This window comes from Asterias rubens, chromosome 22 (assembly GCF_902459465.1).
Source record: "Asterias rubens chromosome 22, eAstRub1.3, whole genome shotgun sequence".
In the NCBI taxonomy this organism is placed as follows: Eukaryota; Metazoa; Echinodermata; class Asteroidea; order Forcipulatida; family Asteriidae; genus Asterias; species Asterias rubens.
Genome location: NC_047083.1, coordinates 2,792,078 through 2,814,308, shown reverse-complemented (window position 1 = coordinate 2,814,308; position 22,231 = coordinate 2,792,078). Strand labels below are relative to the sequence as shown.

At 39.5% G+C, this 22,231-nt stretch overlaps 2 protein-coding genes across 2 annotated transcripts; both read left to right on the top strand.

Annotated features, from left to right (window-relative positions):
• The first annotated feature begins 266 nt into the window (after nucleotides 1–266).
• On the top strand, nucleotides 267–12,080 carry LOC117305461 (uncharacterized oxidoreductase YjmC-like). The gene is made up of 11 exons (XM_033790329.1): nucleotides 267–505; nucleotides 3,069–3,223; nucleotides 3,936–4,124; nucleotides 5,465–5,580; nucleotides 5,863–5,961; nucleotides 6,925–6,990; nucleotides 7,422–7,502; nucleotides 8,447–8,557; nucleotides 9,204–9,299; nucleotides 9,559–9,669; nucleotides 9,896–12,080. The coding sequence occupies exons 1-11, from the start codon at nucleotides 414–416 to the stop codon at nucleotides 9,938–9,940; spliced, it is 1,161 nt and encodes a 386-aa protein (XP_033646220.1). The 5' UTR covers nucleotides 267–413; the 3' UTR covers nucleotides 9,941–12,080.
• Nucleotides 12,081–13,552: 1,472 nt separating this feature from the next.
• Nucleotides 13,553–22,231, top strand: LOC117305337 (probable inactive 1-aminocyclopropane-1-carboxylate synthase-like protein 2). Its single transcript, XM_033790197.1, has 12 exons — nucleotides 13,553–13,765; nucleotides 14,203–14,259; nucleotides 16,095–16,238; nucleotides 17,163–17,229; nucleotides 17,966–18,063; nucleotides 18,201–18,278; nucleotides 18,967–19,067; nucleotides 19,667–19,808; nucleotides 19,991–20,132; nucleotides 20,502–20,644; nucleotides 21,438–21,591; nucleotides 22,003–22,231. Exons 1-12 carry the CDS (start codon nucleotides 13,646–13,648, stop codon nucleotides 22,035–22,037), a joined length of 1,281 nt encoding a protein of 426 aa, XP_033646088.1. The 5' UTR covers nucleotides 13,553–13,645; the 3' UTR covers nucleotides 22,038–22,231.

Below are 22,231 nucleotides of genomic sequence, written 5' to 3'. Positions count from 1 at the left end.
TTGAGATTACGCAAAATGCACTCTGCCCAAGTACGAATAAAACGTTTGCAGCTGTAGTTGGGCGTAACTCTTTTTGAGTTGGGATCACCCAACTATAGTTGGGGTTTGGGTAAAACACGAAAAGTAGGCGTAAAGGTTCGGCGTAGCCTTTATTTCAAGGCTGTCCTTGTGACATCTGGGCTAGCAACACGCTGTCTTGCGCTATCCCTATGTGTTGTACTTGTAAGCAGCTTACCGCAATCAAGGCTAGCAGTAGAATCACGTCCCATCCATCCAACGCGCAGTCCCCAAACCCCCTCGCCGCCCCACAATTTTATAGTAGTAGGTCGTCTGCAAAATATCATATAGAAAAGTATTTAGTAGAAATAGTAGAAACGGTAAAAGAGGCTGTGCTAATTTTCCCCAACTAGTAGATGCATCAACTCTTCCCACCAAGCATAATTTTACGTTTCTGCAGGTTAAAAGGGTGGAGAAGTTCGTCGTCGTACACAATGGCAACTAACGGGTAAGTGTGAAAGTCCGAAGAGTTTGCCGTCCGTGGTGCGTGCACCGTGGCTTTGCCGTGGGGCTTGAGAGCCAGTTTTACGGCATTCGGGATCGACTCGCGCGCATGGCCGGCCGGTGTGTTTTATCGTTACTAAAACGTTCGGAAAAGTTTCCGTATGGCGCCACCACTTTTTCATTCGATATGAAATAATATAGTATCTAATTTACCTCAATGAGATATCCTTTTTTGTAAAAATTAGTGAAAAAGTGGTGGCGCCATACGGAATGTTATCCAAACGTTCATGTGTGTGTATTTTAGCGTTCTAACAAAACAAAACAAAACGTTTTTAGGAATATGTTTTTTTAAATTAACACCATGGTCATGGATGGAGGAAAAACTTTAATTTTTTTTTAAATAGAAAAACAATAATTATATTATTTATTTATAATAAATATTATTTATATATTATTTCTCTGCGAGAAAGACTCTGCTAGGGTCGAAACGTCAGGCCATTAACTATTTTTTAAATTCATTAAAATAACATTAACAAATGTTTTTATTTTAATTGTTAATTTCTTTATTACTTAAAAAAAAAATGTTTAATTTTAAAAATGACTTTATTACTCTGAACTGAGTGATATTTTTCATTCATGGCTTGAAAATGTTCTGCACAAACACTTAATCCTGCCAATCTGCCATTTTTGTTTTTAGAATTAGGAATATTTTATTTACTGTTAAAAAGTGTTATGAACTGAAAAGGAAACTCTGTTAATAATGGGAAAAGTTTCCGTATGGCGCCACCACTTTTTCATTCGCTATGAAATAATATAGTACGGTATCTAATTTACCTCAATGAGATATCCCTTTTTGTAAAAAATGTGTGAATAAGTGGTGGCGCCATACGGAAAGTTATCCTCATTAGATAACTTTCCGCATGGCGCCACCACTTTTTCACTTATTTTTACAAAAAGGGAAATCTCATTGAGGTAAATTAGACACTAGGCCTATATTATTTCATATCGAATGAAAAAGTGGTAGCGCCATATGGAAACTTTTCCTTTTCATTTACCAAAACCCTCACCCTACCCTAACCAAAACCCTAAAGCCCTAGCCCTCTAGCGTGTAGGTCACAGACACAATGGGTTAGCAGAGCATGGTGCATGGAATACCAATTGATGAGTTGTCAAAATGGTGACTGCTCTATATTCCGACACCCCTATGTTTCGACATCCCTAGGCTATGTTCCGACAACTCAACCTATATTCCCACACCCTATGTTCCAACACCCCTATATTCCGACACATGTTCCGACCCGACACCTCTATATTCCGACAACCCAAACACCCCTGTGTTCCGACACCCCATGGCCTGCACCAACATTTGCAGGTGGCCATTTTTCCAGATGTAGACTTAGGTACAGTACAACACTTTTGTCATGCTTGCAATGTACAGTATGTCTGGAAAAGCATGTACTGTAGACCCTTTAAAACAACACATTGCCTTGGATCGGGCGAGTTGGTCTAAAAAAAAGCGTTTGCAACCGTTTGTTATAAAAGGCATATACATGTATATGGTTGGAAAGATGTTTTAAAAGTAGAATACAACGATCCACACAAATTTGCCTAGAAATTGCGTGGTTTTCCTTTTTCTTTGCGAACCAACACGGTCGGCCATGACTCCCATAAATGGCCGACCATGTTAGTCGACGAGATAAAATCCACGCAATTTCGAGGCATTTTTTGTGTAGATCATTGTATTCTACTTTTACCACATCTTTCTACTACCCATATGCATTTGTTGTGATACTGCTACTCAGACATCATGGGCATTTTATAACAAACGGTTACAAATGCTTTTTATAGACCAACTCGCCCGATCCAAGGCAACGTGTTCCTTTAAACAAATACAAAAAAAAGCTTGAAAGCAAAGTGTAAATGTACAAAGTTCAAAAAATGCCAGGTTTCGGTTGAGTTTGTATAAACTGTGATCATTGTCTGTGAGAAAAACGGTGTAAATACAAGCTTGTATGACGACTAAACAAATTTGCTTTTATCTTGAAGGGGTGAGGGCTGACAAGTTGTTTGTTGAGGCTGACATTGAGTAAATTTCGAATAGAACCAAACTATTTCCATTTCTACATATATGATTAAAATAATCGAACGGTTCCAAAGACCAAAGGTAAACTTTTCTTTTTTACACATTCCCAGTGATGTTCTACCACACTATTTTAAGCATCGTGAGCACACTGAACTTTTTCTGTCTCCCTCTCTCTTTCGTTTACCTGTTTAATAGATGTTAAATTTAACACATATTACATGTAAATCATTGTGGTAACCGCTGCTAAAGCAGGATTTGAACTGCCTCTAGCTACCGTCAATCTCATTTGTCTAGCTGTTATAAGACACTGCACTAGAATTGCAAAGGTCATGGGTTTGAATCTAATCAAGTAATTATGCTTAGTGATTTTTTTTCACAGAACTCGGGAGGTTCGGGACAGTACTGAGTATACAACTCTAACATTCATAAAGTGTGTGCGTAAAACCAACATTAATATTTTCTTTTACCTGTTTTTGTTTTGCAGAGACTATGCATTGGTGTCCCTTGACGAAGCATCGGCATTCATGCAACGAAGCATGGTGGCCGCCGGTGCTAAACCAAGCCATGCAAAGGACTTGTCTGCCCTGCTCACTTGTGCGGACTACCGGGGACACTTCAGCCATGGAATGAACAGACTCAGTAAGTGTAATCACTAGTACCCAAACCGCGGGGTATGGGGGAGAGGGACTAGTGCCTATGAGTGCGTTTGATAAGCTGCTTCCCTGTGTCGTTCCCGCGGTGCTCTCATTCGGGTAAGCCCCTGACAAGAGCTAATCGAACGATCACTCACCCTCTCATGGTGACTTCATGCACCTCGAGCCAGCCCCAAGTGACCCGTTCCACAAGCAGGGCACTTGGGGCTGACCTGGGTGCGCCCCTGGAATGACGTCAAAGCTATTCGAAAGTACCAAGGGCAGATCAGGGTCGACCCGGGGAAGCTAATCGAACGCACCCTATATGAAGGATGCAAAGTCAGGCCTGATACTTCATGGAGGCAACGGAGGCGAATCCCCTTCGTGGCCTCTGTGAAGTATCCCCTTACAAAACTTGACTGCTATAATAGCATGTGGACAGCATGCACATAGCAGCGAGTAGCATGCACATGCTATCATAGCAAGCTGATTCCTGATAGCATGCGAGCAAGGTGATAGCAGTTCTTATAGCATGCAGGGAAGCAAAGCATTCCTGCAGGACTGCGATAGCATTCATGATGATAGCATGCAATGAAAACAGCATTCAAAGGCTGTGAATGCTTTCCTGCGATTTTAGTTCAAAACCCCTTGAAGTATCAGGCCTATGTGCCTGTATGGAATCTTTAAATGATAGTTTTGCTATTTTATTTTCCCATCAGAAATGTATGTAGACGATGTGAAGAGTGGCACCACTGCCAAGGACGGAGAACCAGTGATCTTGAAAGAAATGGCAGGCACAGCATGGGTGGACGGCAACAACGTACTCGGACCCGTTGTCGGGCGATTCTGCACGGATCTAGCCATCAAGAAAGCAAAGGAAGCTGGAATTGGAATGGTTGTGGCAAAAGGTTGTCAGGAATAACTTTCATTAAAATTGAACACCAGAGGAGGCTAAGTGCCACCATAGACCTTTCGGCAATACCCCTTGCGCAAGCACTAACTGTGGAATAAGGTGCATGCTGGTCTAGCTAGAGATCAAACTTGATCCCCAGCTAGACCAGCATGCACCTAGTTCAAAGCCTAACATGCGCGCCCGAGTAGGAGTGCGCTTTGGCGACCCCAACCAAAAACTGTTTCGGTTGTTGGTCGTTAGTTCTGCTGTTCAGACTGAACGATAACCGAGTTGTGAGCTCGGTTACCGTTTTGGTTATGACGTCAGAAACAAATATTGGTTACAGCTGCCAAAACGCACCCCTGATCGCAAATACTCGGTCGGCGCGCTGTATGCATTGAATGAGGTGCATGCTGGTCTAGCTAGACTCAAGTTTGATCCCTAGCTAGACCAGCTTGCATTTCATTCAGCAGTTACAGGGTGCGTTTGTTAGCTTCCCTGGGTCGACCTTGCAGTGCTCACTCGGGTGAGCCCCTGACAAGAGCTAATCGAACGATCACACTCGCCCTCTCGTGGTGACGGCATGCACCTCAGGTCACCCCCAAGTGACCCACTCCACAAGCAGGGCACTGGGGGCTATGCGAACGAACCGGGGCAGACCGGGGTCGACCTGGGGAAGCTAAACGAACGCACCCACAGGAAGAATAATTTGTATTTGTTGTTCACAATCTGAGAAACATTTTTGACGGTAACATTTCTCAAATTCAACTTTTTAGGTGATCAAAAAACTTATATCATTTTCTGTCTTCGCATTACTTCAAAATGAAATGATTCTCAAAATGCTTTATACTTTTGAACCCAAGTCAGTTTTTATTGCCGTTAATTTTAGTAGATTTTTGTAGCGTGTCATGGCTGTAGTGGTTAGTCCCGGTCGTGACACTTGTGTCCTTGAGCAAGATACTTTACTAATAATTGCTTCTCTTCACCCAGGTGAATAAATGGGAACCTGCAAGGGCAGAGGTTGAAATTGTGAATGAAAAAGCCTTTGGAGCGATATTAACTGTTGCCCAGGTTGTGTACTGAGAAACATTAAAAGGGATGTTATTGGCCCTATGACCAGGGCATTGATATTGTAAAATGCGCTATATTAGAATTGGTTAATAAAAGCCCAAATACATACTTCCTGTTATTAGAGAAGGTATTTGCTTTCCATTTTCTAATAGATGGAAATTCGCATCGGGGTAGAAGAACGTTAACTTTGGTTTTACCCATATAAACCCATGTGTGTTAGCACTGTATGCTCCGAACTTTTTTTTTTTTTAATCAAAAATATTTACTTTTTATTTTGTATGACAGGGTCTAACCATTATGGCATCGCAGGTTGGTATACCATGCGTTGTGCTGAAGCGGGCCTCGTTGGTATGTCAATGACAAACACATCTCCACTGGTCGTACCAACTCGTGCAAGAAAGGTTAGTTTGTTTTGGTGTTAGATATCATTTTGTGCTCTCAGTTGGTACCACTCGAAACAGAAGAAGGAGATTTGAGGTGCTGCCAACATGTTGTTAGTATGCCCGCATTCTTTTTTATTTGAATGTTTCTGTTAACTTGTAACATTGTATTTTTGTTGTCTATTGTTGTTATGCCTTTACTTGAATGTATTCTCCTTTAAATTCACAGGGAAGGCAGATTTCATGCTTTTATGATGACAATAAATATTTTTAAATTTGATTTAATCTTTAATCTTTACCCAGCCCCTCTTAGGTACAAATCCAATATCCGTCACCGCTCCAGCCGAAAACGGCGACAGTTTTGTGCTGGACATGGCAACTTCTACCGTGGCTTTGGGAAAGGTAAGAGCTTAACCCTCTCACTCTTGGTACCATTTTTCCAAAGAGTTGACCAACCATTTGAAACCACTCAACCTCACAGGCTGTGTAGGGTGGCTCAACCTAGTCCACAAGACTTGGTCTGTGAAGAGCGTTTGTAACCGTTTGTTATAAAATGCATAATGGGTTGAAAGATATTGTAAAAGTTGAATACAATTATCCACACAAACATGCCTCGAAATTGCACGGTTTTCCTTTTACCTCGTCGACTAACACGGTCAACCTTTTAAGGGAGTCTCCCATAAATGGCTGACCGTGCTAGTTCGCAAAGTAAAAAGAAAACCACGCAATTTCAAGGCATATTTGTGTGGATCAGTATATTGGACTTTCAAAACATTTATCCAACCATTTCTTTTTTTTAACAAAACGGTTACAATCGCTTTTTATAGACCAACTTGTCCGATTCAAGGCAATGTGTTCCTTAACAATGATATACTACTGCAGGCTGGCATAGTTTATCAATCATTAAAGAACTGGATTGGTCAGACAGTAGGAGGGTTGACTGTATACCATGTAGATTCATTCACCCCAAGATACATGTATCATGTTGCAGGCTTGAATGGTTTATTTATCTTTCAAAACCACAGTGGCTGATATTAAATGGTCAGACAGTAGAATGGTTGACTATGTCCAGTGAGTAATTGCTTTCACCACATGATATTGTAATAATGTATCCTTTATTAAGTCCGGGAGTTACTGTTTCTGCTCTACCAGCCAGGCCTCGGATGGTTGATACCCAAGCCTACTTCCGTATGGTCTGTAAAGGGGGTAACCCTATTTCAGCCCTAGGAGTAGATGGCAACGGCCCCTGGAAGAATAGTTGATTGTTGACCACACCTTAAAGTGGCCTTCAGGCCTTGTGTGTCTGGCAACTTGCATAACAAAAGAAATTAACATTTATTTTATTGATGTTCTTCACCTGTCTAGATAGAGCTGAACAACATGAAGCAAGTTCCAATTCCTAATGGTTGGGGAACAGATGCCACTGGAAAGGTAGGTAAAGCAATCAAGATAAAGTACAGAGCCCAATTTGTGGGCTTTGCTTACTGTGAGCAAAGAAGTGGCGCTTGCGGAAGCAGGAATTCCAGGCTTACGTCAAGTGTATTTTGCAGGTTAGCGGGGAATTTCGGCTTGTGCGCATGCATAGTGTACTCTACTAGGCATTCGGCACTTACTTAGAAATTTGGCGCTTGTTAGCCTTGCACAATTAGCGTAAAAAGGGGATCGCAGAGCCATGAAATTTGGCCCTGCTTTGTAACTCAATTTTTCACCTCTTTTGGGTCTGGTTCAGTAGTGGAGAAAGTGAAAATTGCTTGTAGTATGGCTTTAAATAAAAACAAGTTACAGCTTTGGTAATCTAGTCAAAACTGCTCTACTCGGGTATGCTTACTATCTTTGAATCAATTTTTTCCCTTTTTTTGTAGGAGACTTTGGATGCGTCGCAGGTGTTGTCTGGTGGTGGATTGTTGCCTGTAGGCGGATCAGAAACCTCTGGGGGATACAAGGTAAGATTGGTGCTGCCCAAATCCATCCTGATCTGGACCTTGCTCTTGGGATAGTTCCCCTGTGGACACATTTAAAGGCAGTGGACACTATTGGTAATTACTCAAAATAGTTATTAGCATAAAACCTTACTTGGTAACAAGTAAAGGAGAGCTGTTGATAGTATAAAACATTGTGAGATACGGCTCCCTCTGAAGGAACGTAGTTTTCAATTTGATTTCAAAACCTCAGATTTAGAATTTGAGGTCTCAAAACTTAAGCATCTGAAAGCAGACAACACAAGGGTGTTTTTTCTTTTATTTTTATCTCGCAACTTCAACGACCGATTGAGCTCAAATATTTGCAAGTTTGTTATTTTATGCATATAAATGAGAAGACTGGTCTTTGACAATTACCAATAGTGTCCAGTGTCTTCAAAGACAGATTGGAATTTCATTTTGACCACATGTATCGGAAGACAGGGGTGTCAGAACATAGAGGTATCAGAACATAGTGGTATCGAAACATAAGGGTAACGGAACATGTAGATTGTGTCGGTGCAAAGTTTAGGTGGGTCGGAACATAGAGTTGTTAAAACATAGGGGTGTGTCGTAGCATTTTTGGGCAGTCAAAAGTTCAGAACGTCTGTCTTACTAATAAAACAATAACTTGATGTATAAGGAATGTAACTAAGAAGCCTTGCCCACTCTTCTTTCAAGTCCATCATCTATTCTTATTCAAATGTTTGGCCAGGATTGGGCGCATCTCAAACCCTTCTCGTTTGCTGCCGTCAGGTCTTCAAGGCAGCTCCTCAAGGGCTGGGCATCGTAGAAGGTGTGACTTAGATTGAGGTGATGTGCCACAATCGCATTTGGTGTCGTCATCCTGGGTATACCCCTGTAGGGTGACGACGGGAAGAGCTCACAATAACTGCCTTTTTTAATTGTTTTTTATTCTATTGTTTCAGGGTTATGGACTAGGTATGATGGTCGAAGTCATGTGTGGTATAATGGCGGGAGCTAACTTTGGTCCCTTCGTAAGGAAATGGAAGGCTAAAACAGATGCCCAGGCTAATTTGGTAAGCATAAATATCCATGAAGTGTTTAACCGTTACTCTCAATATTTTGATTTAATCTTGATTCAAACTGCCTCTAGCTACCAGGCAATCTCAGTGGTCTAGTTGGTAAGACACTGCTCTAGGATTGCAACGGTCGTGGGTTTGAATCCCATCCGAATAATAAGCCTGTGATATTGTTTTCACACAGCTATGGAAAGTACTGAGTATACAGTGCTCACACACATCTGTGTTTACTAAATGGGTTAAATCAAAAATTAATATTCTTTATCCCCAATGCAAATTTCCATTTATCCATCTTATTTGTTGATTTAATCAATCCTCTCTATTGATCCAATATGTATTGACTTTCCTTATGCTATTGATCTTTTTGATTGATTTTATTAATGTTTTGATGATTCATTTTTTACTTATCTTCCCAATGCTATTGATCTATTATTGATTGATTTTTACGATGCTATTGATCTTGTTTATTGATCATCCTGATGATATTGACCTAATGTTTTTTTTTAAAGTACGATATTAAACCATTTTTAATTTAGTTTTTCAAATTATAAATGTTTCTGTAAAGTTTAGAGAAAGAACTTATTTTAAAAATACGATTTTGAAATCATTTTTTAATATAGTTTTTCACCGTTTTGTTTTCTAGGGGCAGTGTTTTATTGCCATTGATCCAGAGGCTTTTGCTCCTGGTTTTCCGCAGCGCATGTCAACTCTCATGGGGGAATGCAGAAACACTGAGCCAGTAAGCTATTTCAATTCATTTTATAATAATCTTATTGCAAAATGAAAGTAGCCTTGCCTTTTTAGAGACAAATTCCAAGCCTAGAAATATTTCTCTGTAGAATTTTACTGATATGAATTTGATAATTCAGATCTTTCACACTGAAACAGTTGTTGTGTTTTTTCCGTTTTGTTTAGTACTCCTGTTGCTTGCTTATTAATGAAAGAACTCTTGTAGCTTTTCTGTTCCAATCGTTAGTTTTGCTTTCTGCAAACTTTAGGCAGAAGGGGAGACGGAAGTCCTTGTAGCAGGCGACCCAGAAAGGAAACACATGAAGAAAGTTGATGCAGACGGTGGAGTATTCTACCATCGTAACCTCATCCATGAAATGGTAAGATGAGAAATGATAATAACAATAGTGGATTTTTATAAAGGGCTCATAACCGTCACTCAGTGACGCTCAAGGGGCTTCAACATACAGTATTTTCGTGCAAGGTATGTGGGACCTACCCCTTTTAGCATCATGTAATGGTTTACAAGCTGCTGTGGCGCAATATGCTGCCGGTGCCTCCAATGTATTTGTAGTAATTCGTATTTTGGTGTTTTCGTAATTTTAGGAAACTATGGCCAAGGAACTCGGAGCAGAACCAATGAAATGCTGAAGCTGGTTTTGAGAATTACTCCCACAAGAAGTCAAAATGCACAAATCACTTCAAACATTTATTCTGCAAGTATTCTTGAATTCTATTGCACTTTTAATACACTGTCACAAAGGTATATTTTTTTGTGTAGCTCTATAATTATGTAAATTTATGCGTCGTATGAGGCGGTCCTCTCTGCCTTTTTTCATCTTACTCAGGATTCACGTGTCTTTTTTTTATAAAGAGCTGCCTATTATCATATGGATACAGACATGATACTCTCCATATTTTAAGTCTGATTTCCGATTTTGTGCGCCTTGGAAAAATCGGACAATTTTGATTAAAAAAGTAGCCTGACAATTTTTAAACCATATTATACCATAATGAGAAGTAACTTATAGTAAACTTGCGGGTACTACCATGAATAATATCTCTTTTTAGGGAGGGCTCTGAAAGAGCCGATGTCTCGACGTTCCGAACAGTTCACTCTGCTCGACTTTAGGAGTAGCTTTGGCTTTGCTAGCCAGATTGCCGCGTCATCTTGCGTGTAGCCCCGCCCATCACACCGAATTCGTTCTCACTTCGTTCTAACAAATGTTGCCGACTTGGCTCAAAATGTATGCAAACGCAGTGGACAAACAGTAGTAGCAATTTGTTCTGGTCTGTTCATGGACAGGCTCCGACCAGGTTTTGTCGGAATGGTGCTCCTGGTCGTTGAGCCTGCCCTGAAAGTTTTCATTCGATCGGATTAGCGCATTGGATTAGTCACTCATCTGTGAGAGATCAATAAAGCTAGTAAAAATTCGACAAAGAGTTCTAAACTTGAATGTGTCTAATGATCAAATCAAATTTGTATTGATAACATATGGAAATTTATTGAAATTTTGCATTTTATTTATTATTGAATTTTTTGCTCTTAATATAATCTTCAAACCGTTTGGTTTGGTAATAGTTGCATTTTATTGAATTGTATTGAAATTTATAGAATTGTAATGTTTTTGCTCTATCTTTTATATAATCTGCTGATGGTTTTGGGTGAATTTATTTGCTTTATGGGGATTTGAACCTCTGCCAGTGACATAAGGAATCTGTATTGTTGATTCACTCCCCCATCCCATTATGGAAAATACACATGGGAATTTAAAAGAGGGCGATATCAAAAGAGGGCGCTATCAGAATCTTGCCAGACTACTGATTTTGTCAAAGGGGAATTTTTTTTTTTTTTTTTTTATCACACTGAGTATAACTCATGGTAAAAAATAAAGGATACGCGGCAAAGTGACAACATTTCGCGACGAAAATTCAAAGAAATTTCGATACTCTTGGGTTATAGTTCATTCTTTCTGGAGAGTAAATTAATCACTTGTTTTATATTAAACAAATTGTGAATGAAAAAAAGGTGATCATGTAATGTCGAAATTGCACATAACTGTCAGTACTTTGTAGTTGGTTGATTACTTTGTTATCCTTTGTAAGGAAAGTAAACTGGAGGTTCAAACACTTTCTTCTAGATACAAGAACTTCGGATGCAATTCTTGTGAACAAATTGAAACACAAAGAACCGCAGATAGGGGAATGTAAACTCCCGTAATTTGGCCGGGATTTCGAGGGGAAGTTGCCTACCATTATTGCAGGGATTTATAGTTTTGCTCGTTGACGATGTTACTTGAGTCGCACAGTTCAAGAGCGTCCACTTTTATTTCGAGATGACTTGCAAATATTATGCCAGTCGTTCCCTGTTGTATAGATACAGGTGCATCGTCTTTGTATTTTGGAAACAGTTTCACAAACTTCAATTTTAAGCACACAGTATTTCACGAGGTATTGAGGCTGAATGAATTTACCAAAACGCATCACATTAGCGTCGCTTGGCTACTGTTTAAAAGTTTTTTCATTGGTATAGAGAAATCAACATATTAAAAAAGGTGTTTATATGGGAGACTGTGGTTTGTTGGGATATTAACTGAATTTGTTTATATAAATCTTCTATTTTTTAATATCAATTTAATTGATATCATGGTTTTTTAACTGTATAGTGTTGATTGCTTTATAATTAGAAATTGTTGATGTGATTGGCTGGATTGTAGCTAATTGTTTATTTTATTGTTTCTTTAATGCGCTTAGAGGCTTTTGCATTAGGCACTTTACAAATGTCTCATTATTATTATTATTATTATTATTATTATTATTATTAGGTATTTTTTTTCGAGGGGAATAAACAAAATAAATAAAAATTAAATAGAAGTATTTGTCTTTCGATTTGATCTAAGCATGATCTAAGGGTATACACTACAGCGGCGGATCCCGGTGGAAGGCAACGGGGACACCCTGTGTTGCATTTTTCTTGAACTAATAGTGAACTCCCACACAGCATAATATCAACGTCATTAAAGCGTCAGACGATGGCGATGGAAACGTTGTATGGACGCCAAAGCCTGACGTTGAATCGACTTGTTTCACCCGGCGTGTTTACGTCAAACGGACGTCAGTATCAACGTCAATGCTGCCGTTGAGTCAGCCTCATTTCGACGCCAGTATTGTGGCAAAATATAGACGCTGGTGTTGACCAAAAAATATATAATGTTCTTTAGACGTCAAATCACTTTCACGTCCTGATCTTTTTACACGGGTAATATTTTTCCAATATTATGGTATCGCACGTGTATTGAACGGACGAAAAAAAATGGTGAATGAAATGACTTGGAAATTGTTTTTATAGGAATTTGCCAAAATAAAGACGCAAAAAGAGCGCTTGAAGCGAGATGTTTAGGATGAAATACCTTGCTTGTTTGACAACCAGATCTTTCTTGAAATGTTTTTGCAGTTTGGGCATTCTTTGACATCTCAAACAAAAATCATAGTAATCGACCGACCGACCCAAGCAAAAACAATTTTTGGCCTAAGCGCTTATACGGTTCAGTGCAGTGTTGAAATGTTGCAGTGTGAAAATGGTTTCGGACCCGTGTCCAACACGAAGACTTGTTGTAGTGTGAAAAGGCCTTTAGTTTCGAAACGAAGTTTTCAAGCGCTCTCAGTGCCGTGTTGAAATGTTGAAGTGTGAAAAACTGTTCACTAGCTAGCCGTGTCAGACCCGTGTCTAACACGGAGATTTGTTCGTAGTGTGGTAAGGCAAAAGGCCCTGCCTTGAAGACTCCGATCACCCCAACCGCCTCCCCCTGGAATGCCCACGTCCTTGCAAGACATCAATGAGCCCCTACTGCATTTGTTCAATTTATTTCACTTCGTTGATTCTAAGAAATGAAAATAGTCAAGTCATTTTCCTGGAAGATCGTCTTCTTGCTTCCTTTTTCTTTCTTTTTTTCTTTTTTCTCCGAAGACTTGGACTGGACCCTGGACCGGATTAAGTTATTTGATTCTTTCTCGGGGAGGGGTAGTGGGAAGATGTGAGATATGTGGCTGTCCATTGGGCCTTTTCAATTAAATTCTTTTCAATTTGCACTGAATTGAATTGAAGAGTAAAGATTCTTAACCCTAGCTGTACCATTCAAACCGCAGCACATGCGTTATTTATGTGGTATTCCATGCACAGCCTGTGTTGTCTGATAGGTCTGACGAAAGATACATATTCATGAGCTGCTAGTCTTTTGCTAGCTTGGTTGGGTGGCTCAGAAAATCACTCTTGCTGTAAAGCGAGTACCTGTCTTACAGAGGTCGTAGAACTTAACAAGGAAGTGGCCTTTTACCCTAGTCTTCTAGCAAAAAGAAATGACGTCCAACAAATTGTCGAAGAGAATTCGGGCTTTGCTTGACTACGAAGACAATATTACAACAATGATAGCGAGCGCGCGTTTTGGGGGCAACGGTGAGTGCGACTGCTCCAAAGATGTAAGTGTTTTCTTTTTAAAGGTTAAACTATTTCTTAAAAGCGGTGGACACTATTTTACTCAAGCCTTACTTGGTAACGAGTAATGGTGATGGTATCATATTCCTCCATGATGGTATAAAACATTGTGAGAAAAACGGCTTGTAGATTTAGAATTTGAGGTCTCGAAATCAAGCATCTGAAAGCACACAACTTTTTACCATGGTGCGACAAGGTTTTTTTTCTTTCATTAGTATCTCGCAACTTCGACGACCGATTGAGCTCAAATGTTCACAGGTTTGTTAATTTATGCATATGTTGAGATACAACAAGTAAAAAGACTAGTCGTTGACAATTACCAATAGTGTCCAATAGTGTCCAGAGTCTTGAAAACATAGTTGGTAATAGGATTATAATAATAGTTGTCACATTGCCCTTATTTTTTGTACGTTTTTTACAGAGGGTAAAAATGAATGTATCTGAAAACAGACTGGTGTACGACGTTCTTCGAGAAAAGGTAAGTGTAATTTATTAAATGTTATTAAAGTTGCCATAAGCGATAAATCTGCCAATGAGGGGGTGCCTGTAAGAACAGACGCGTCGAGAAACCCTTAATATTTGAAGGCAGTGGACACTATTGGTAATCACTCAAAATAATTATTGGCATAAAACCATTCTTGGTGACGAGTAACGGGGAGAGGTTGATGGTATAAAACATTGTGAAAAACGGCTCCCTCTGAAGTGCCATAGTTTTAGAGAAAGACGTAATTTTCCACGAATTTGATTCCGAGACCTCAGATTTAGAACTTTAGGTCTCGAAATCAACCATCTAAACGCACACAACTTCGTGTGACAAGGGTATTTTTTTTCTTTCATTATTATCTCGCAAGTTCGATGACCGATTGAGCTCAAATTTTCACAGGTTCGTTATTTTATGCTTATGTTGAGATACACCAACAGTGAAGGCTATTCTTTGAAAATTACCAATAGTGTCCACTGCCCTTAATGTTTAAAGGCATTGAACGGCCTTTGACCAGTATTTTCACTTGTTTTTTTTTCTCAGTATGTGTATAAAATAACAAATCTGTGAACATTTTGACTCGATTAATTGGTCTTCGGATGGTCAAAAGAATATTAAAAGAAACACATCAAAGCCAATACTGGTTTTTGTTCTTTTAGCGCCACGTCATTTTGGACTCGTCCTGATCTCGAGATAAGACTTGTCCTAAACTATTTGCGAAACCCGCCCCTTGCCACAGATTTCGCGAGCAGACACTAACCCGCTGTATTCATGCATAAGTTTTTCTATAAAGTTGTTGTGCGGTTACACCATGTGTGTACCTACTTGCCAAGTAGAGTTGTTCTTAGGGAACTGTCTTGCTTTATTCTACTGCCGTGAAGTAGATAATCGGAGGGTCGGGAGACTTCTCAGTTCTGAAAAGAACTGCCCTGTTCATTGACTATTACCAGGGCGGATGGTATGGAAATTAGACTGGACTACTACTTTAGCTTATAGGATCGTAATTAACTGCACTGCCGCGGAGTCAGTTTGCTCTAGTCATCGTCAGGAGACTTCTATCAAGTTGTTGTGAAAGAACTCGTTTTGTTCAGTTTTGAAAGAACTCATTCAGTTACCGCATAGCAGACACTAACCCGCTGACGTCTTAAGAAACTATTCATGCATAAGTTCTTCTATCAAGTTGTGAAAGAACTCGTTTTGTTCATTTTTGAAATTCTAGACAGAAGGGATGTTTAGCTATTATCATTAGACTGCAAGTTTTATGTATAAATCTTTGATCCTAGACGATTTGATTTTTCTTACGAATTCTGTAATGTCCCAGAGCAGAGGGGTTGTTTCGGGTGAGCAGGAAACAAAATTGCGTTTTAACTAGATGGATGGACGACATTTCACTCGGATGCAAAAAAAAAAAACGCTAATGTGTTCAAAAATATTTTAAATTTTTTGCTGTCTCATGTAATTTTTCTGTCTTTTTGCAATGCCTGTTTTCCCCCATTGTTTTGCCAGAATTTTAATCTAATTGAGGAAAGCAAGAACAGACAGAGACTGATTTCCCATATAAACCGGGGTGAAAGTGTAAAAGGGACCAATGATTTACATCTTTTTTGAGGGATTTTTCACTCTTTCCTCGAGTGAAACCCCTCTAAAAGAGTGGAATCACCGCCACTATGAAGAGCCATTTGAGGGACAGCTCGAAAATGTATAGAGAGTTGTGTTTTTCACACTTTTACATTTCTAGGGCACTATTGCAACAAGGAATTTCTTTATCATAAAACCGACAGCATAAAACACTCGACAAATCCCATAATAACTTTTCCCCCTTTAATATCTAGATGCAGAAATGCACGAGATCAGAGACCTGGGAAGATGACATGTTTATGTATTCTGAGCGTGGAGGTGTTCCAGAGCTCAAAGAAGCCATCGCAAAATACCTCCGAGCTACAACAAGAGCCGTTATGCCAATTGATCCAAAACAGGTACAGCATTTTTGTTTGCTTTTGACAGAGTTTGCTTAAAATTTAAAGGCATTGGACATGTTTGGTAATAGTTGTCAAAGACCAGTATTCTCACTTGGAGTATCCAAGCACTTTGCATAAAATAACAAACCTGTGGGAATTTGAGCTCAATTAGTCATCGAAGTTGCAAGAAAATAACGAAAGAAAAAGAAACCTTGCTGCACAGTGATTTTGTGTGCCTTTATCAGACCATCGCGTGACCGACTTTAAACCGGCTTTGATGACAGGCTGAAGCTGAAGCCTCGTTTAATTTGAGTGAGAAATTACCTCCCGAGTCTGTTTACTTCAGTGTGAGCCGTTTCTCAACAGCTCTCCATTGCTCGTTAAATACACTGTACATTGGTCATTGTCAAAGGCAGTCTTCTCACTTGGTTTATCTTGAGCTCAGTTGGTCGTCGAAGTTGCAAGATAATAATGAGGTCTCGAAATCAAATTCGTTGAAATTAAATCACTTCTTGCTGGAAAACTTTGCCATATCAGAGGGAACCGATCTCACAATGTTATTTTGAGTAATTATCAATAGTGTCCAGAACAGTTTTTTGTGCTTACAATTATTTTGTTAACTAGATAATTTTGCTACCTAGTGTACCTACCTAGATGTTTGTAGATTCAGTGGTATCAAATTCCACAATGACGCCCAATCTGAGTTGAAGCCTCATTTAAAAAACCTTCAGCCTGACCTAGAAATAATTTAGGCCCTATATTGACCCGTAAATGGATCAGGTTTGACCCGGAAGTATTTAGATTGCAGCATTACAGCGCCAAATATCTGTACAAAGTGACAAGTTAAACAAAAATTATTTGGATATCAAATGCTATCTTCAATCGTCCATCCGAAGTCTGTGTTTTCTGTCTAACTTTTTGACTCTTTTTTGTTCTGATCAGATGGTGGTTTTGAACGGCGCCGATGCAGGATTAGAGGCTTTCGGGCATATCATCTGCGACGCTGGAGGTAAACTTTGCCAACAGTCCGTAAAAACTGGACGAAGTTGAGACTCAATGAGAGTGTTGCCCTCGGGTTTCGCGCCTTGGTGGTTAAAAGGCATTGTTTTTTAAATGAAAATGGTTGGAATGATAGTTTGAAAATATCGAGACGGCAACGTCCCTATAAACTCCCTATGGGAAACTAATGGCACTTAATATTTCTCGTTAGTTTATCTCTCATTGAGCGTTTGATTCACTGTTTGTGTATTCGATGTCATGCAAGCATGTGTAATCGATGATCGATCTCACACTACTAACAGGTTTGTCAGTATGGGAGGATTACATATAGTGCTTACACTGCGTTTTCCTCGAAAAAATATTGCGTGCAAATGTATCTTTTCTCTGTTACTTTTTTTTTTTATGAAACTTGAAAAAGTACTGCCTATACAATACACTTTGGGAAAGGGTTAAAGTAGTTATCAATTTCCTGATAACAAAGAAGTTATGAAATCATAATAACGCCATTCGTTTTCAACTTTCTAAATTTTTATGATTTCAAACTTTGACATTTCTAGCGCCACTCATCAACTGTACGTGTATTACATCAACGAATCGTACAAAGCGTGCCTACTCACTCAGAAATAAACCTATAGTTTGAGGGGATTTTTTTTTTTTTTTTTTTTTTTTCTTTTTTGTTGGGGGGGGGGGGGGGGGGCATCAACCATGTTGTTAACGTCCAGTATTTTGTTATCTTCCCTCATCAGAGGCCGTGCTTTTACCTGCTCCATTTTACTCCGGCATTCACAGAAATCTCAAAACCCGTTTTGATGTCAATGTGGTCCCGATCCCACTTTCTAGCGAGGTAGGTTTTTATACGTCGAATTGTTTTTTATTATTTTTTATAACCCCCCCCCCCAAAAATGTGCAACTTTTCTGTAAAACTAAGTGTTTCAAAACAAAGTCATTCATTTTATTTATTTTTGTTTTGTTTTAATGCAGCCGAAATCTGGTGAGTCCAAGCCATTTGAACTGACTGTTGAGCGTGCTGTGAAGGCGTATAAGACCGCAATACAAGAGGTAGGTTTTATGTATATTAAATAAATTAAAGAAAATTATAGAAAATGTTATATACAAGGACAACATTAATAATAGTATACAAATTATTACTCCATTAGAAATACTGATCTAAAAGTCAAATTTCACGCGATGTGCTGACTTGTGCTGTCTAAGTGTAAAAGAGTGAAAAACACCACTCTTTACATTTCGAGCTGTCCCTCATATGGCTCTTCAAAAAGAGTGGTGGTTATTTCATTTATTTTAGAGAGGTTTCACTCCAGGACAGAGTGAAAAATCACTAAAAGACGCAGAGTTCAATCTCAAAGAGTGGAATACCACTCGAAAAAGAGTTGTCCTTCAAAGAGTGCTTTTCGATCTGCTTTTCGATCTGTTGTGGTGATAGCGTTCCGACTCTCCCGCGATTCCCGTTACACTGGCCGTGTTCTCGGGAGAATTATTGCCCGGTGAAACTACTGCTCTATCGGGCTCCGTGCAGACTCCCCTAGGCAGCCTGCAGCTTCACGCGAGAGCAGTGATCTCGCGAGATTAGTGTCGATCGCGGAGATCGCGGACACCTGAATCATTATGCCACCACCTCGACACAACTATCTCACCGCGACAGACTTGTACAAGTCTAGGTGATGTGTGGCCCAATAACTATTTTAACACAAGAACATGTTTTTGTTTTTTTTGTCCTTTCGAAATATAGGGAATTGTTGTCAAGGGCCTCTTTCTTGTAAACCCTAACAATCCACTAGGAGACGTTTACAGCAGGCAACTGGTTCTAGATTTACTCAAGTTTGCCAACAGGTAAGTAAGTAAGCTTCTCCAATAGCAACACCAGAAAGTCGTAGGGCCATGTCAAACGGCATTTTTTTTTCAGGCAACCATTTGCACTTTATGCAAACGAAACACTTTGGCAACACAAGAGACCGCTCTTCTCGCTGTAAAATTCACTGTCATTTAAGAGAGTCATGTGGAAACTGACTGATGTTCTTCTATAGGAGATTGCCAGAACTGTGTTGCCTCGTGTGACATAGACTTGGTTCAAGTCCCATCCTCGTGTGAGAGGTCCCCCAGCAAACAAGCCGACAGTGCGCGCTTCTATGCCGTCAAAATGTGGTCCCGAGCGTGCGGAACAGGTAAGGAATCAACGCAGACCATCACAAAACAACAGCTTTCTGAACATGGCAAGGGATTGGGACTTGAAGCAAGTCTACGTTTGACATGGCCTTTTTAGTCACAATTATTTATTCCTGGTTCTTCTTTTTTTTCGATTGCTCTGTGTTCCTATGAGCAGTGGCTATGGCTGGCTTGCTGAAAATGCTTATTCTACAACGTTGTCGCAGACAGCCAAAGCCGAAGCCAAAGTCGCTTGGTTTTAACGTGTCCTCTTTTAACATTGACAGGTACGATCTTCACGTAGTTCTGGACGAGGTTTACATGAACTGCATTTTTGAAGAGGGTATCGATCACTACAGCATCTTCCAGTTCAAAGAAGACGAGATACCAGACTTACAGAAAGTTCACTTCATCTGGACGTTTAGCAAGGTATTGATTAGTCTCCCTTCAAGTCGTTGCATGTGGTGTAGATTAATTGAAATCATCATCACTTCACAAATTTCCATCCTTAAAAGTAATATAGCGTTCACAGAGTATATTTTTGTAACATCATGTGAAAGCAATGATACTTTATGCAGCTGTTCCACCATTCTTCCCCACTCCATCCGTAGGATCTAGCAATGGGTGGAATGCGAATCTCTGCGAACTACACTTGGAACGAGGACGTCTTTCGTTCCCTTTATGCAATTGCACATTTCCATCCTGTTCCAACGGGATGGCAAAGGATAATGACAAAGCTACTGTCAGATACAGGTTGATATTTGTTTATAACTCTCGAATCCACGTGCTTTTTACAATTCAAACATCATTTGAAATGTCTTTGATTAAGAGCCAAACAAACTATGTACTAAGTGTGACCCCGTTTGGTCCCAACTTCCAGCATATCCAGTTCAAACAGGAAGTTGATGTTTGAAAAAAATCATATCTCCTGCTGAACCACTCATTGGATGTTTGCAAGCTTTTGCATGAAAATTGTCAAGTAATGCTAAAATATATTGATGACTTTCTATAGAACCTCAATGCAAGGAGTAACTTAAGCGCTTCTTGAAATATTTCTCTTTAAAGTAAAGTCATTTGTCAATAAAGCTATATCTAAAAAACAGTTGTCATGATTTATTGCAGACTGGTGTACCGATGTCTTTTTGCCGACATCGGTTAAAAGACTAAAGGAAGCTTTTGATCACTTCACCACGGGATTGACAAAACTTGGCGTTCCCTTTCACGGTGGACCCGCAGGGCTCTATCTTTGGGCTGATTTTTCAAAGGTGTGTACCATGTAGTCTTTTTGTACGTCGTTTGTTAGAGAAACATGACATTGTTTGCTTTTTAGGACAAGTCTCCGTGTTCGTGTCTGGGGGGGTGATTTCTACCAACACTTTTGTACCACAATGTCATTTAAATGCCGTGTGCATGGACACCTCCTTCTTACATAATTCAGTGTTTCGTTGGTACCATATATCTTTGTTTTTTTCTGTTATTCTTTTCTGGTAAATCTGAGCTGCAGTTAACCATTTGATTAGCCCATCAACGTTCTTCTCTTAAGATCCTTCACTCTGGTTCAAATTTCATTCTGTTCATTGACCATGTCAATGTCTGTTGTTCACATTTTGCTCCTTATATATATAAATTAAAAAAAAAAAAGTTATGTTTGCGGGAAATGGACATTTCTAGTTAGGAAAAGACAAGTTCCACTGGGCTCTATGTTTTGGCCGATTTGTTTCAGACTGGTATCATAGTTCGGTTACGTTGTATGTTAATTTTCTTTTCACATAACATTTTTTTTAATGTGTTTAAGGGAGATCGTTTGTCAGGGAAAGTAAATCCCTTATTTATTTATTTTTTTTTTGTTTAATAGGAATTATAATCTATGTCTATAAAAAAAATATGGTGGATAGAATAATTTACGTTGTTTGAAAAGCGAGGGTAAAAACGAAATTAACAACTTTTTGGATCGTCTACCAGGAGCATCATCTCTTTCTATATTAGAGATTCCTTTTTTTACGAAACAACATTTGTTTTACTTTATAATCTGTCTAATCTCAATGCTTCGTTTTGCAGTTCCTATCAGCACGTACTGCAGAGGCTGAGATTGCGTTCCATCACAAGGTAATCAAGGCAGGTGTCGAGTTCTCTCCGTCTCTACTCTACGGAGGCAGTGAAAGGGGATGGTTCCGAGTGGTGTTTGCTCGCAAGCTGGACATTCTAGAACTAGGTATGTAAAAAAGAAATTATTAATATAATCCACTCATGATCTACACTCAAGAACAATAAATTGGTTATCATTTTAAAACCGTAGCGGATGGAATTAAATGGTCAGACGGAAGGAGGGTTGACTGTGTACTGTGCAGATGCATTCAACAAAATGGTATCTTTATTACAGCCTGGCATAATTTTTGAATCGTTCAAAGTCACAGCGGATGATCATTTGAATGATTGGACAGTTAGTAGGAGGGTTGATTATGTACTGTGTTGGCGTCCGTGAATCAACGAATTGTAACTCCATTGTCTGCAATGCTCCGATGTTCAAACCATTTTTATTATATATCTTCTTTTTTGCCGTTCTTGTTTTCGTCGTTTATCATAAGTAGATTTAAAGTTTTGTTTGTGTCTTTTTTACACACAGCTCTGGAACGAATTCAGCGAGCATTGCAGTCTTAAGCCTATACACAAGAGAGTTCTCGAAAAAGCAAACTCAAATGGGAATATAGGTAGGCTACCACATGGGTTGGCCCCGGCCCAGATCTTGTCCATATGGGCCCAATATATGGGCTTGCTACCTTGGTCTTCTTATCACGTGAATGCCAATGGGAGACTTTCTGGGACGATAGAGGGCAGCAGACTTATCGGGTAAA

What these genes read in the sequence shown, in the direction of transcription:
- LOC117305337 (XM_033790197.1), top strand. Translation starts at nt 13,646, where the DNA reads ATGACGTCCAACAAATTGTCGAAGAGAATTCGGGCTTTGCTTGACTAC. An exon ending in TGCCAATTGATCCAAAACAG is followed by an intron (nt 16,239 to 17,162) that starts GTACAGCATTTT and finishes TGTTCTGATCAG; the next exon opens with ATGGTGGTTTTGAACGGCGC. An exon ending in TCATCTGGACGTTTAGCAAG is followed by an intron (nt 19,809 to 19,990) that starts GTATTGATTAGT and finishes CTCCATCCGTAG; the next exon opens with GATCTAGCAATGGGTGGAAT.
- LOC117305461 (XM_033790329.1), top strand. Translation starts at nt 414, where the DNA reads ATGCATCAACTCTTCCCACCAAGCATAATTTTACGTTTCTGCAGGTTA. An exon ending in TACCAACTCGTGCAAGAAAG is followed by an intron (nt 5,581 to 5,862) that starts GTTAGTTTGTTT and finishes ATCTTTACCCAG; the next exon opens with CCCCTCTTAGGTACAAATCC. An exon ending in CAGATGCCCAGGCTAATTTG is followed by an intron (nt 8,558 to 9,203) that starts GTAAGCATAAAT and finishes TTTGTTTTCTAG; the next exon opens with GGGCAGTGTTTTATTGCCAT.